The 16934-nt window shown below is 38.7% G+C and overlaps 1 protein-coding gene across 1 annotated transcript in view; it reads right to left on the reverse strand.

Annotated features, from left to right (window-relative positions):
* Positions 1 to 1628: 1628 nt before the first annotated feature.
* Positions 1629 to 16934, reverse strand: part of Stxbp3 (syntaxin binding protein 3) — a 70534-nt gene continuing 55228 nt past the window's right edge. Inside the window, exons 13-19 of the mRNA XM_048363107.1 lie at positions 16691 to 16771; positions 14360 to 14498; positions 13506 to 13612; positions 12069 to 12161; positions 8842 to 8927; positions 4027 to 4178; positions 1629 to 2298 (exon numbers count right to left, since the gene is read on the reverse strand). Coding sequence (XP_048219064.1) covers positions 2204 to 2298; positions 4027 to 4178; positions 8842 to 8927; positions 12069 to 12161; positions 13506 to 13612; positions 14360 to 14498; positions 16691 to 16771 — 753 coding nt within the window. The 3' untranslated portion in view covers positions 1629 to 2203. The remainder of the gene's footprint in view (positions 2299 to 4026; positions 4179 to 8841; positions 8928 to 12068; positions 12162 to 13505; positions 13613 to 14359; positions 14499 to 16690; positions 16772 to 16934) is intronic.

Here is a 16934-nt window from a genome sequence, read left to right on the forward strand (position 1 = left end):
ACCTCATATTAAAACATATCCTGAATCCAAACGGGGAAAAGGAAACACACAGTCAATAAAAGCATCCAGAAACATTCCTACAAAATTCAAATGCAGATTTGTTCTATGGTACTTCATGTAGCTGGGGAGAGGATTTACCCAATAAGACATGGGGCCGTCTCGGTTGTTCAGAAAGTTGTAAAGCTGGATCACTGTCAAATTCTGCACTAGTCAGGGCTCTGTGAAAAAAACAAACTACTTGGGATATTTTAAATATAAAGGGATTTAAGAGAGAATTAGGTCCTTACACAATTAAAAAGCAAGAGGAACAGAAAATAGACAGGAAAGGTAATAGTCACCATCTGTGCTGCAGAAGACAAGAAGCTAGTACTGCTGTGGCCAAGCTGAGAGGAAGAGACGAGACATTAAAACCTGGAGTGTGGCTGCTACAAACAACTCCTCCTTGTGTGCACTGGCAAAGCCAGAGAAGATGGCCTCGGCCAGCTTGTTACTTTCCAAATCTTAGCCAAGTGCATACTGGGAGAATCTAAAGGGTTCAGACCCTTACTCACTTTCTAGCTTTTAATCTCCTGTGGTATGGGGGTGGAGGCATGGTACATAATGCTACGTGAAAATATCTGACATATATTCTTACATTAAAATTGGTCTAGATGGAAGAGTTATTTGCAAAAAAAAAAAAGCTGCTCAAGAAGAAACCTGAAGGTATGCATAAGATATTTCTAAATACAAAGTGAAATTTTGAAACCAAAAAGAAATGATGGCCCTTTTGACATACATAAAACCAGGGCAATAGATGTGGCTTAGTGGTCCAGCACTTACTAGCATGCATAAGGCCCTGGGTTCAACACACACACACACACACACACACACACACACACAACTAGAATCATGGCTCAAGTGGTAGAGCACAAGCCTAGCAAATATGAGGCCCTGAGTTTCAACTCCAATATCACCAAAACCAACAACAAACTCTTACTATCCAGGTGTAGCTTGTGGCAATAATCCTAGCTACTCAGGAGATAAGAACTGGAGCATCACAATCCCGAAACCAGCCTGGGCAGGAAAGTCCAAGAGATTCCAACTTAAAAATAACCAGCAAAATGTTGGTGGGTCAAGATGATGTGGGTCAAGAGTTAAGAGAGCCATCCAAGCAAGCAAGGCAATCCAGAGTGAGCCCCCCTCCTGAAAAAAAGCAATGATATTTTCCAATATTAAAAAAAAAAAACAAATCCTTAGACCAGCTGACACTGTTAGGAACTACTCACATTATGGAATGAGTATACATCTGCAAAGGCATGTATCCAAATAATGCAACATTACTTACAAAAGAAAAACTGAGTGATATATAAAATTATGGGCCATCAAATGACAGAATGAGGACAAGTCAGGTAAAAAGAGATTTGAAATGAAGAGGTTACCCTGGTGTAATATGAACATACTTGCAGACATATCCTTATTGTCTTAACCTTATACAGTAAAAATGTAAGAGTTAGCTTGCTGGGAGTATTAGGATATCTTTTTTTCTTCTTTGTAATTCTAATTTAGAATGTTTAGATCTCACAAGTCCCCGTCCCACCAGAAGAAAAAAACAACTCAGACAAATTTTCTATGTATTTATTTTCTTTTAGAATGTTCACGATTTTGTTTTGTAATTTAAATATACATAATTATAAAATTGTTCTTTAGGAGTACTAGTAAAGTAGTATACATTGTAAAATTATCCTATTAATAACTGGAATTACTTTACACATAAAAGAAATTATGGATTGAAGTTGAAAGAAAAAACTTATAGGAAATAATTGTATCATACATATTTACAGTTTTACTTTCATAATCTATTCATTTAGTATTGTTCTTTAAAAAATTATTTACTTTGACATGAGAGGACTAAGTATTTAATGGGTAATTAGTATGCATAGGGGTAGCTGTGAAAAATTACCCATAATTCTAATACATTCTGCTTCAAAGGAGAAATCCTTTAGAAATTGTTTAGAAAGCACTTTATATTTATCATCTATAAAACAGCAATAATATTTAATTATTAGAAATGATAAATCCAATGATACATAAAGTCTCTTAAGAAATGTACTTGAAAAGCTATTTCATAAAATATTTACACTGTTTAAATTACATGATAGCAACATTTCTTAATTCTATTTTAGTTGAGCATATTAATAAACACCTCTAAACTAGGGAAAAAAACCTATTCATCTTTTATAAAGGAGACTTTATCCTTGGGTTTATTCAACATCTTTATGTCATCCAACAGCCTTTTGGGTGTTAAAATATGGGTTGAACCTGGTAGGAAAAAAGACAATTATTCAGAGCCAGCAGTTAATTTTTCTTGGCTTATTCTACTATTTTGTTCTCTAAGTATGCAAAATACTTATACCATTTTAACAAAGTTTCTATAAGACATCTTGCCTATATGACAATTTGGATCTTTCCTTGTCATTGAACAGGCTCAGTAACCCTTCAGAAACAGTTTGCATTTCTAATGTTTTGTCTACTTTGTGCTACTTGTAGATTTGTAGACTAAAGAACAAAACTTGGAATGTTTTATATTTTCCTAACAGAACATTGGTTTCATCCAATAAACTTTCTAAGCAAGGCTGTGAATCAAGGCTTGTCATACAAATCTTGCACTTCCCTGGGTCAGTGGAATTTACCTATCAGTGGCTTTGACTGAATTTTTTTTTTGTGGTACCAGAATTTGAACTCAGGGCTTCACACTTGTGTGGACTGCTTGCTAGGCTGGTGCTTGACCACGTGGACTCCAATCCTGCTTTTTGGCAATTATTTTGAGATAGAGTCAGCAAATTTTCTGCCTGGACTGGTCTTAAACCAGGCAGCTTCCAAAGTAGTTAGGCTTACAGGCAGGTGTCACTGGTGCCGGCCTGACTGCAATTCAACACAGTTCTACAGGGGCCTCACCAATGTCAGAACCATGGCCATAAACATTAAAAATATTTAAACAGAAATGTATTTGTGGGTCTAAAATTACTTAATAATTAGAGCAAACAAAATTAAAGGACATGTACTTTAAAGAAATAATGTTATTTTCCTCAAGTTAGAATATTTAAAATAAAAATACATTAAAAGATCAATAAGGGAAATCAGATAAAACATTTTTTTTTCTTAAGGCAGTGGGGTTTGAACTCAGGGATTTACACCTAGAAAGCAAGTACTCTACCAGGTGAGACAGGCTCCCATTTTGCCTTTTTTTCTTAGTTGTTTTTCACACTGGGTCTTGCTTTTTCTCTCAGGCCATGGTGGGACATGTATATGGGACTACAAGTGTACACCATTGCACTCAGGTTTTTTTTTTGCCAAGGCTGGCCCTAAAACCCAAATCCTCCCAATTTTTGCCTCTTGAATAGCTGGGATTATAGATGTGAGCCACTGAACCAAGCAGATAAGCATTATGGTTAAAAAGTTCTTATATTAAATAATTTAGTTTTAGCTGTATAACACAAGATGAAATTCTACATGGAAGCTTTTGCACTTAGAATTTTTTTGTGTGGACCAATACTAGGACTTGAACTCAGGCCATGCTTGCTTGTTTAGCTTTTTTGTACAAGGCTGGAATTTTGCCACATAAGCTATACCTCTGGTTCCAGATGTTTGCTGATTAATTGGAGCTAAGAGCCTCATGGTTTTGCTTGTCCTGGCTAGCTTCACAGTTAATTAGATATCAACATCAGGAGTAGCTAGGATTACAGTATGACCTATCAGTGCCCAGTTTAAAGTTCATTTTTAAAAAATAGGAAAGGGTGGGCTAGGAATATGGCCTAGTAGCAAGAGTGCTTGCCTTGTACACATGAAGCCCTGGGTTTGATTCCTCAGCACCCCATATATAGAAAAGGCCAGAAGTGGCGCTGTGGCTCAAGTGGTAGAATGCTAGCCTTGAGCAAAAAGAAGCCAGAGACAGTGATCAGGCCCTACCCCAGGACTGGCAAAAAAAAAAAAAAAAAAAAAAAAAAAAAAAAAAAAAAAAAAAAAAGGAAAGGAAAATGGATGACTTACCAATAATAACTTCACAGGATTTATGTGCCTGAGTAACTTCATAAGCACAACGCATTTCAGAGTATGTAATTCCTCCAATTACAAAAATAATCAGTTTTGACACATTTTTCCGGTCTAGTTCTAAATAATTAGTTCTGGGTTTCTGGCGAGCACTAAGAAGTGAAAAAGCAAGCAAACATGTTAAAAACACTTCTATCATGTTAATAAAGACCTTTAAGTTTTTTGTTTGTTCTGTGATAGTGGGATTTGAACTCGGGGCCTCACACTTTTCAGGCAGGTGTTCTGCCCCTTGCGCCCCTGCACCGCTCCAGCCCTATCTGTATTGTTATTTATTGAGATCAGGTCTCCTAACTTCACACCCAGGCCAGCCTGCACAATGATTCTACTTGTGCTTCCCCATGTCCCTCATCTGGCAAGCTTGTGCTGTGTCCAAATAATGGCTCAAATGAAGTCTCAAGAACTTTTTAAAATGTGCCTCGAATGGCCTCAGACCATGATATTTCCCATGACGTTTTTACAAAGCCTAATTCAACCAAAAATGATTAGAACACACAGACTTTGGTAGGACAGCCTCATTTTCAGTTTGTAATAAAAAAAAAAATCACTCACACTGGAAGACCTGTCTCAAAAAACAAGTCATTTATATTTATAGTCTAGCTCAGCATTTTTACCTATAACGTAGGGCTAACATCCTTTTTCATTTATTTTACATGAATACATAATACACCTAAAAAGTCTAACTCACTGAAAAACAATTTTCTTCAGGGCACTGGTGGCTCACACCTGCAATCTTAGTTGCTCAGGAGGCTGAGAGATGAGGATCGCAGTTCAGAGCCAGCACAGACAGAAAAGCCCTTGAGACTTCTGTTTCCATTTAACTACCATAAAAGCCAGAAGTGGAGCTGTGGCTCAAGTGGCAGAGTACTTGAGCAAAAACGCTCAGGCACAGTGCCCAGGCCTTGAGTTCAAGCCCCAGTACAGGCACATACACACAAAAAATTCCATAATGGTTGTGGTTGTAGGCATGGCTCAGTTGGTAGAGTATTAGCAAATCAGTGAAAGTATCAGGCACCGAGTTTGAGTCCTGGTCTCAGATCTAAAAAAAGAAAAAAGGAGAGTGGCACTGCAACAGTAAGCAAAGCATTTGAAGATATAAAGGAGATGAGAACAGGTACTGACTTACAGCTGATGAGGTATTGGGATACCCCTTGCTGAATGTCAGGAAATTATGATGGTATGTTGGCTGGACCTGTTTCTGGGTAAAGACACATGCATCTTTTTTTTTTTTTTTTTTTTTTTTTTTTTTTTTTTTTTTTTTTTTTTTTTTTGCCAGTCCTGGGCCTTGGACTCAGGGCCTGAGCACTGTCCCTGGCTTCTTCCCGCTCAAGGCTAGCACTCTGCCACTTGAGCCACAGCGCCGCTTCTGGCCGTTTTCTGTATATGTGGTGCTGGGGAATCGAACCTAGGGCCTCGTGTATCCGAGGCAGGCACTCTTGCCGCTAGGCTATATCCCCAGCCCCACACATGCATCTTTGATAGCCCAATGTTTTTACCCAACTGATGTGGGCATCACATCAGTCTTAGGGAAATCTTGGATGTAAGGATATGCTCTCTTGACTGTGCTAGATGACTGCTAAACTACTTGCACACAGGAAAAACTTGAGAACATCTGCAGAAAAAAATTGAAAAAAAATATGTAAAAGGTACACTTGAGATAGACTATGTTGCATTCCTTAACCCATCATCAGTTTGACCAGCAAAAGATGAAATGTACATGCTTAAAGCATGTAATACACAATGTCTGCACAGATAACTGGCTGACCCTATACTATACGCAGACACAAAGGCAGCCAGTAAGAGCCAAACTAAAAAAATTAAAAATCTTGAAGGGGTAAGGGAATGCGGAGAATGTCAGGGATAGAAGAGTTGATTGAGATACACTGTTTGTATGTTTGGAGACGTCATAACAACACTCCCCTTTCTACAAATAATTTATGCTAATAAAAAGCTACATGCTACATGCAGAAAAAGAGAAAAATTCCATAGCTTAATTCCACAAATTAATATAACAAAAAGGCAACTGAATTGCTCCAATACATTACCTTTTAAAAGATTCAATTTTCAATTCAAGGTAAGTGGATATGTCAAGAAAGTGTGGCTGGGCTGGAGATATGGCCTAGTGGCAAGAGTGCTTGCCTCGTACACATGAGGCCCTAGGTTCGATTCCCCAGCACCACATATACAGAAAATGGCCAGAAGTGGCGCTGTGGCTCAAGTGGCAGAGTGCTAGCCTTGAGCAAGAAGAAGCCAGGGACAGTGCTCAGGCCCTGAGTCCAAGCCCCAGGACTGGCCAAAAAAAAAAAAAACTTAAAAAGAAAGTGTGGCTTACTTTAGGGGAGAAAAAAAATCTAATAGAAATTGATCCTTAGTAGATCCAGATAATAGATTTAGCAAAACCTCAAATAGGGGCTGGGAATATGGCCTAGTGGCAAGACTATACATGAAGCCCTAGGTTCGATTCCTCAGCACCACATATATATATAGAAAATGGCCAGAAGTGGCGCTGTGGCTCAAGTGGCAGAGTGCTAGCCTTGAGCAAAAGGAAGCCAGGGACAGTGCTCAGGCCCTGAGTTCAAGCCCCAGGATGGCCAAAAAAAAACAAAACAAAAACCCTCAAATAGTTATTACGTTAATTAACCAATAAGGAATCGTACCAGAAATGGAAAGCAGAGAGAAATGCCTAGCATACATAAGGTCCTGAGTTTGGTCCTTAGCATCACAAGAGGTGGGGAAGTGGAGCGAAGGCAGACAGAGAGGAAACAAGAACAAAAGCCAAATGGAAATTCAACCATGAAATGCATAGCTAGAATGAAGCCAACAGTGAAACCGAAAGACAGTTTGAAGAGAGAAGATAAATCAAAGCTGAAGAACAGAGAGGTAAAAGATGAAAGAAGAATAAAGCTCCACTGAGCTGTGAAATAATACCAATCTTTTAACACACGTCTGAAACTAGCTCTGAAATAAATAAGAAAAGAAAAATAAAGGTGAAGGAATAATGCCTGAAATAAATTCCCTAATTTGATGGAATAATGAACTTAAAACCCCATGTATAACAAATGCAAAGACAAATCACCTATATATACCATAAGCTGTTAAAGGCAACGGAACCTACAAAACAAAACTTAAAGACAGCTACAGGTAGCTCATATCTGTAATACTATCTCCTCAGCACACTGAGATCTGGATAATCAAGATTTGAAGCCAGTCAGGTAGAAAAATGTGCTAGACTCCATCTCCAATATAATGAGCGAAAAGCAGGGCTGAGCTGTGGTTCAAATGGTAGAATACCAGCTGAGCAAGCACAAGGCTGAGTTCAAACCCCAGTACCACAAATACACACGCACATACAACCCCCAGAACCACAAATACACACGCACATACAACCCCCAGTACCACAAATACACACGCACATACAACCCCCAGTACCACAGATACACACGCACATACAACCCCCAGTACCACAGATACACACACACACATACAATCCCCAGTACCACAGATACACATGCACATACAACCCCCAGTACCACAGATACACACGCACATACAACCCTCCACTCCCTGACTTTTTTTTTGTCTGTTATGAGCCTTGAACGCAGGGCCTGGGTGTTGTCCGTGAGCTCTTTTTGCTCAAGAACAGTGGTCTACCATTTTGAGCCACAGCACCCTTTTGGTTTTTGAGTGGTTAATTGGAGGAAAGAGTCTCATGGGGACTTTTCTGCCCAGGCTGGCTTTGAACCGTGATCCTCAGATCTCAGCCTCCTGAGTAGCTAGGATTACAGGCATGAGCCACCAGCACCTGGCCCAACATTCTTTAGGTTACAAATATAAGTAGGAGGGCTGGGAATATGGCCTTGTGGCAAGAGTGCTTGCCTTGTATACATGAAGCCCTGGATTTGATTCCTCAGCACCACATATACAGAAAACAGCCAGAAGAGGCGTTTTGGCTCAAGTGGCAGAGTGCTAGCCTTGAGCAAAAAGAAGCCAAGGACAGTGCTCAGGCCCTGAGTTCAAGCCCCAAAAAAAACAAACCCCAAAAACAACAACAAAAAAATATAGGTAGGAAAGGCATAAAGCCAAACAGGTGAATGGTAAGCATAAAATTTAGGAAAAGAAAAGAAGAAATGATTTATGTGTTAAGTCAGGTACTAAGTATAAGACTATGAATGATACTATTCTCTTTCTGAATATTTCAAATACTTCATCACACACAAAATTATCTAAGATGATTAAGCCAGTCACATGTCATGGCACATCCTAGCACTTGGGAAGCTGAGGAAGGAAGATTGAAAGTTCCAGCCTGGAATACATAGTAGGAACATGTGTCAATGAAAAAAAGGACCCCCATCCCCAACAAAATAAAGTTCTGCCAAGCTGGGTATGGTAGTGCACACCTGTAATCCCAGCACTTGGGTTGCTAAGGCAGGAGGATCAGGAGTTCAAGGCTAGCCTGGGCTACATGGCAAGACCCTCTATCACACCAAACAAAACAAAAAGAAAAAAACATACTAAATTCTCTGCTATATTAGGAGGAGGGTGTGTGTGTGTGTTACAAAGTATATATAAGAAAGCATGTTTTGCTATTGCTTTCCTGGACTCATTTTCTCTAACTGACCTAGTTAAATAAAAACCACCACTTACATGACTATGTGCTATCTGAAGATAGGTGTTAACTGAGTACCTATGTACCATTTCCAGTTATTAGTTTGTAGTGTCCTACTGAAAATTCCACTGACTTTCATATATAGGTTTTACCTTACAGCTCCAGAACCATTCCATACTGCTGGACACTGGGAACAATATGGCCATTCTTTTGAATCTAATCTATTATCAATGGCATCCTAAGGAAGAAAGAGAGTTAACACCATCAAGAAAGTGCTGTAAGTTCAAGACTTTGTTGTTTGTTTTGCATGAAGGCCAGACTTGTATATATAACTAATAAACATTAAGGGCATATATTTTATCTTTCTTTGAATTCCACATACTTTGCTTTAAAAATTAGCATCATCATTTATTTATGTATTACACTAATCTTTTTTGCAGATGGACCTTTTTCATTAGGAGGAGTCCTGCACTGGCATGAGGACTGTTTATCTCTAGATTATTAGGGGTTCCTGACTATCATCCCAATCCTGACACACCCTGGAGGCGGTTTTTCCTTCATAGTAGTGGCTATAAAATGCAAGGTACATACCTGGCCTAGGGATACTTAAGACAATCCATGAATGTGGGACATTTTCTTTTGGATTAAAAATATTTTTCCCCTTCTCAGTGCTGTATTTTATGATATACTCGGTGTAAAAATATACCACATAATATGGTAATTTATAATATGTCAACAAATAGGATCATGATTGTATTTTTCATAATTAGGTAATTAAAACAGCTTGGAGGGGGGGCTGGGGATATAGCCTAGTGGCAAGAGAGCTTGTCTCGTATACATGAGGCCCTGGGTTCGATTCCCCAGCACCACATATACAGAAAACGGCCAGAAGTGGCGCTGTGGCTCAAGTGGCAGAGTGCTAGCCTTGAGCGGGAAGAAGCCAGGGACAGTGCTCAGGCCCTGAGTCCAAGGCCCAGGACTGGCCAAAAAAAAAAAAAAAAAAAAAGTCAGGATGTCAATCTTTTTTTTTTTTTTTTGTCAATTCTTATTTTTAAAAATCGCAGCTTAGAGACACTACTTAGCAGCAAAGGGGAAAAACTGTTATATGAAATAAAATTTAAATTCTTTAGATTTTATTTTTTGTGTACCACTACTGGGACTTGAACTCAGGTCTTTTGAGTTTGGCTTTTTTTTTTTTGTTTTGCCAGTCCTGGGGCTTGAACTCAGGGCCTGAGCACTGTCCCTGGCTTCTTTTTGCTCAAGGCTAGCACTCTGCCACTTGAGCCACAGCGCCACTTCTGGCCTTTTCTATATATGTGGTGCTGAGGAATCAAACCCAGGGCTTCATGCATGCAAGGCAAGCACTTTACCACTAGACCATATTCCCAATCCCCAATCACTTGGCTTTTTCATTTAAGGCTGTACTCTACCACTTGAGTCACACTTTCACTTCTGAAATTAGATTTTCATAAACATTTAAGTATGTGCAAATGACATAAACTAAGCAAAACAGGAAAATCATAGTAACACATTGCACTAAATTAGCATCCAAAGGAAAGTAGAAATTGGGCTTTAAAGGAAAATAGGAATAAACAATTCTTTTATTAAGGTCATAAGCAATTTTTTAATTAGTTTATTTTATAATTTTCTATAAATGCTATTTTCTTAAATTTTTTTCTGGTATAGAATTCAATCCAGAATCACATATGTAGCATTTGGTTTTGTTTTAATTTTGGCAGTACTAGGGTTTGAACTCAAGACTTTGAACTTATTTAGGCAGGTTCTCTACCACTTAAGCCAAGGCTCTATATTATTTTAAAAAGCAAACAGTACTAAAGCATAATACTTTTCTCAGAAAATGAGTATTTCTAATAGTGGTATATATATGAATGTTGTTTTGTTGAACTTTTACTCAAATAATCGAAATTATGTTATATAGTTATTTAAAACAACAGCAAAGTTTTTAGGTAAACTAATTTATATAGTTATTTGAAACAATAGCAACATTTTTTTATAGACTCACACCGATAATCCTAGCTAGTAAGGAAGCTGTAACAGGAGGATCATTGTTCAAAGCCAGCCTAGGAAGCCAAGTCTATCAAAGTCATCTCCAGTTAATCCGGAAAAAGCCAGAAGCGGAGCAGAGCTTAAGTGGTACAGTGCTAGCCTTGTGCAAAAATGGTCAGAGACATGCCAAGAGGTCAAGCCTCAGGACTGGCACCCCCCAAAAATAAAGTATATGTGTACCTGTATTTGATTAATTAGCTTATTTATGTAAAGACAGTCTATGGTGAATTTTCCTGAGGTCTTTAAGACTCTTCAAGAGATTACTAGAATATATAAAAGGACTCAGAAAATTAAATACCCAAAACCCCCAATTAATAAATGGACAAGTAAATAAAAACACAAAAAACACAATGGCTAACAAACACATGAAGGAAATGAAAATGAAAACAACACAGATTCTACTTCATCCCTGTAAGAATGGCTATCAAAAAAGACAACAACAAATATTGGTGAGAATGCAATAGATATGAAACTGTTGGTGGGAATGAAAAATAGTGTAGTATGGAAGATAGGAAAAAAAAAACCCCAAATTATAAAAAAATAACAAATCCCTACCATATGATCTTGCTATACCACACTGTTATCATACACCTGAAAGAACACTAGGTCAGCAAATGGATGAAACCAGAGGCCAATATGTTAGGCAGAATAAGCCAGACTCAGAAAGGCAAATAGTGTATATTATCTTTCATATGTGGAATCTAGACCCAAATATACAACGAACAAGAATGTATGACCTTAGGGCTGGGAATATGGCCTAGTGGCAAGAGTGCTTGCCTTGTATACATGAAGCCCTGGGTTCGATTCCTCAGCACCACATATATAGAAAACAGCCAGAAGTGGCACTGTGACTCAAGTGGCAGAGTGCTAGCCTTGAGCAAAAAGAAGCCAAGTTCAGGCCAATGTTCAGGCCCTGAGTCCAAGCCCAGGACTGGCAAAAAAAAAAAAAAAAAAGAATGTATGATCTTAAGTGGAGGACTATTTCTAGAGAAAGGTTAAGAGGAGGAAAGGAAGGAGACAAGGGAAGGTGATAAAGTGGACAAGTAAGATTGAAAGTTCATTGTATGTATGTGTGAAAAAGTCACATCAAAACCCCCAATTCTGAGTAATAAAAAACTGTGTTCTTAAAAAGACTGTACAATAAGTCTCCTTTCTTCCTCTGATCCTTGATACAGTCTTTTCTGAGAGCCTTCTAGCACTGCAGAAAATTCCTGCCCATTGGACATGTTTGGAATGTCAGGTAAATATATAAAGAGAAAAGAACATTGTAGCAAGGATATTTAGATATAAAGAGAAAGCTAATGATTTTTACCTCCATAATATCTTTGATAAAAGGTGTCCATCGAGAAAGCTGAAAAGTTTCTTCTGAAGATCGATCCTTTCTTAATGGTTTGCCTTGTTGAGACTAATATAAATAGAGGAACCAATTAAAAGCCAATGTAATATTCTTTGTTTTTAACAAAAATATTCAATTTGCCAGCAAATATTATATTTGACATAAAATAGAATGGAAATAGTTTTTAAAATAAAAACTGTAAGATTAGGCATGTTTACTCAAACAAAAATATAAAACTTTGTAGGAAAGGGTGAATTCTACACAAAATCCTTCCAATTTTTACTTTGAGGATGTTTGGTTCTCTTTTTAGTGTTAAAAATTAAAACCAAATGTTAAAGTTGCTAATAAGCAAGTGCTTTACCACTGAGCTGTACGCCTCCTAGCTTTGAGCCTACATTTTTAAAAACAGAATATAATTATTTTCCCGCATTATATTAAATGATAGTTTTACTAAAATATGACAAATTATAGCTATAAACAAATCATAAAAAGGATAAGTAACAAAGTACAACAGAAGCCATAAATACAAATTCACTAGAAAAGCACACTTGTCCAAATTATATATGGAAAAGAGAAGAAACTATTTTTATTTTCTTCAGCGGGCGGGCGGGCGGGGAGGGGGGGACGGCGCTAGATACCAGTAGCTCATGCCTAGCTACCCAAAAGGCTGACATCAAAGCCAGCCTGGGCACGAAAGTCTGTGAGACTCGTACCTCCAATTAACTACCTGAAAGCTAGAAGTAAACCATGGTTCAAGTGGGAGAACACCAGCCTTGAGTGGAAAAAGCTAAAGGACAGCACCCAGGCTCAGAGTTCAAACTCCAATACTGGCATGCACATACAAAATCTATGGTGTGAATGTACACAAGGATTCCTACATGAAGAGGGCTGGGAATGTGGCTTAGTGGTAGAGTGTTTGCCTTGCATGCATGAAGCCCTAGGTTTGATTCCTCAGTACCACATAAACTAATAAAGCTGGAAGTGGTGCTGTGGCTCTACTGTGTGGTCGAACTCTAGCCTTGAGTAAGAGAAGGTCAGGGACAGTGCCTAGGCCCTGAATTCAAGCCCCAGGACTGGCAAAAACAACCCCCTTCCCCTCAAAAAACCTACCTGATTCCCACATAAAGAAAGTTTAGCTTAGCAAACCAGGCACTGGCGGCTTGCACCTGTAATCCTAGTTACTCAAGAGGCTGAGATTGAGGATCACAGTTTGAAGCCAGCCCAGACAGGAAAGTCTGTGAGACTTTTATCTCCAATTAACACTCCCCCAGCCCAAGCCAGAAGTGAGGGTGGCTCAAATGGTAGAGTTAATACTAAGCAAAAAGCTCAGGGACAGTACTCAGCTCCAAATTTAAGCCCTAGAAACAACACAGAGACACACACGAGTACTAAAATACAGTGTAACATTCTTACCTGGGGAACAATGGGAACACCAAGATAACTCCAGTTACGAATCATGTCACTATCACTTTCTATCTTTACATTCTGGATCAGTCTGTCCAAATTTTCTTCTGTGGTTCCTTATGTAAGTAAAAATGTAAGTGCACAATTACATAATGGCTACTGCCACCAATTCTACATCTTAGGTGGAATATGAATTTGGCTTTAAAAAAAAGTGAACAGTCAAACTATATCCCCTCTAGTTTTCTTTTAATTTCCCATTTTCCACATATTTATCATAACCAACTTCAGCTACTTTCCTTTGAGTTTTCTAAGATTTTCTAATCATCAGTAGTAATCTATTTAACAGGTGATTTTAGGGGCTGGGAATGTGGTCTAATGGTAGAGTGCTTGCCTCATATACATGAAGCTCTGGGTTTGATTCCCCAGCACCACATATATGGAAAACGGCCAGAAGCGGCGCTGTGGCTCAAGTGGTAGAGTGCTAGCCTTGAGCAAAAAGAAGCCAGGGACAGTGCTCAGGCCCTGAGTTCAAGGCCCAGGACTGGCAAAAAAAAAAAAAAAAAAAGTGATTTTAGCTGGGCACTGTTAAGAGCTCACACCTGCAATCCCAGCTACTTTGGAGGCTGAGGATCGTGGTTTGAAGCCAGCAAGGGCAGGAAAGTCTCCATGAAACTGTTCTTTCCAATAAACTCAGAAAAAACCAGGAGTAGTGTTGTGGCTCAAGTGGTAGAGTGGTAGCTTTGAGCAAAAGACGCTTAGGGACATGCTCCATGAGTTCAGGCTTCAAAGTCAGAGAAAAAAAAAAGAAAAGTGACTTTACAGCTGATGTTTCAATGAATATATGAAAACAAAATCTTAATTACCATTGATACTGAAGATATAAAGCAGGATCGCTCTTATCTTATCGCAATTATCATGGTTTTTGTTGAGGAGAACGGGAAGGAGTACTCGCATAGCATCTTTCACCTTCTGTCCTTCTGCATCAGTTCCAAGAGCCAGGTCCTTCATGAAAGAAAATACAGCCAGTGGGTGCCAATCAAAATTCATTGTTTTGTTAAAAAGTATCTAGAAAATCATCAAATTTTAATGGAATACTCATAACATTTCACAGAAAAATGTGACTATCCCTCATAAGCAATTCAAAATAGAAAATGCTAAAGTTCAAACAATACAGCAGAGAAGAAAATCATTCATCTAAACTGATGCTATCCAGCATAAGTAATACAGCTACTGAGTACTTGGAATGTGGTAAATGTGAATTAAGAGGGGCTGTGCAAAACACCAGATATGAACTACATGGTGTGAAGAAACACCAATGTAAATATCTCACTAGTAATCTTCATATTGATTACACACTGAAATGTTTTTAATGTATATGGTGAAGTCAAATATATTATTTAATTGTTCTTTTTACTTTTGTAATATGGCTATCAGAATACTTTATACCACAACATGCAACTTGCGTTTTACTTCTTTCTTTTCTTTTTATTTTTTTTTCCATGTTGGTCTTGGGGCTTGCATTCAGGGCCTGGGTGCTGTCCACAGAGTTTCTTGTACTCAAGCCTAGCACTCTATCACTTGAGCCACAACTCCACTTCTGGCTTTTTTCTTGATAGTTTAGTGGAAATAAGAGTCTCACAGACTTTGCTGCCTGCACTGACTTTGAACAATGATCTCAGTCTTCTGAGTAGCTAGGATTACAGGTATGAGCCTGGCCTCACTTCTGGTTAATTGAAGAATCTCATGTAACCCCCTTTGTTTATCATCTTTACAGTAACAAAAATTTAAAGAAGTATCACAGAATCCATGGACAAATTCTCAACCATAACAACTAATAAGTGGAAAATCCAACCTGTTTGTTAGGATGAAGCATTATGCATGAAGCTGTTTTTGGTGTGATGTACCAGGGTTTGAGTTCAGGGCCTCCCAGGCCTTTTGCTTTAATTATTTTTTTGGATAGAGTGTGCCTCTAGGCTAGGTCTAGGCTGGTCTAGGACAGATACTCCTACAGCATAAGAGGAAGTATGGGACCACAGGTGTGAGATAGAGGTCCCACTAACTTTTTGCTCAGGACATCCTCAAAGCACTATCCTCCCCCCCCCCCCCCCCCCCTTTATACTCAGGGAACAAGCTCTTGCTTGGCTTTTTCTTCACTCACATTATAGGTATGTACCACCACATCTAGCACTATAAAAAGTTTCAAAGTAAGTACAATGTAACCACCCAGTGCTGTGCAGGACATAATATCAATGGTGTACCCCCTAACAAAGTCCTGTCAACAATGCTCCAAAAACTTAATTCCCTCCACTCAACCAATAATGGATAACCACCACACATTAGGAAGGATGCTTACTAGATACTACATACCTACTTGTGATTCTTGGTGGGCTATAGTTTGGACCTCGAGTGTTTCCAAAGACCCATGTGTTAAAGGCTTAGTCCCCAACAGTGCTGTTGGGAGTGGAGCCCACTGGGAGGTCTTCAGGTCACTCAGATGTACCTTTACAGAGGATGGTGGAACCCTGCTCAGGCTTCTTTCTCTTGCTTTTTGGTCATGGGGTAAGCAGCTTTGCTCTGCAAGATGCCCTCACCATGGTGTACAGCCTCATCACTGGCCTTAAAGAAGCACTAAGGGAAGCTGACCATACCTGAAACCTCCAAATCTTGAACCTCAAATACATTAGCATGTACAAGGTCCTGGATTTTATTCACAGCAACAACAACAAACAAAACTGTGAGTCAAAAATAAACCTGTTGTCTTTTATTTGTTTTGTTTTGTTTTTGCCAGTCCTGGGGCTTGGACTCAGGGCCTGAGCATGGTCCCTGGCTTCTTTTTGCTCAAGGCTACCACTCTACCTTTTGAGCCACAGCGCCATTTCTTGCTTTTTCTGTTTATGTGGTGCTGAGGATTGAACTCAGGGCATTGTGCATTCTAGGCAAGCACTCTACCTCTAAGCCACATTCCCAGTCCAAACCTGTTGTCTTTATAAGCTAATTATCTCAGGTATTAGCTATAGTAACAGAAAGCTGAGTAACATAGTGGAGATTTGCATCTTATACTTCCTAGTGGGGCCCCTGCTAAGCGTTTTATTTTTGTGTGTGTGTGTAAAAACAAGCACTAAATTTAGCAAGTAAAACATACACTTTAAGTCACAAAGTTCATATAAGCATAGTAATTTCTGCTCTACACATACCTGTTCAGTTTTGCAGAGCTTTTCTATATTAAGCTTAAACTTATTCATGCAATCCTCTGCTATGTTAAGGTGGACAACTTGCTGGAAAACAGAAGAATGGATTATTTACTGCATTTCAATTATTTTTTGGGCAACTGGTAATACTAAACTTTTGAGATAGGCCTGAAGGAACATGTGGGCATAAGTGACAAAAAATAACATGTAAAAAATAAAAAAATCTAGAAAAGAAGTTAGAAGTAGTGAT

The sequence above is a fragment of the Perognathus longimembris genome, chromosome 15 (genome assembly GCF_023159225.1).
Source record: "Perognathus longimembris pacificus isolate PPM17 chromosome 15, ASM2315922v1, whole genome shotgun sequence".
Lineage (NCBI taxonomy): Eukaryota > Metazoa > Chordata > Mammalia > Rodentia > Heteromyidae > Perognathus > Perognathus longimembris.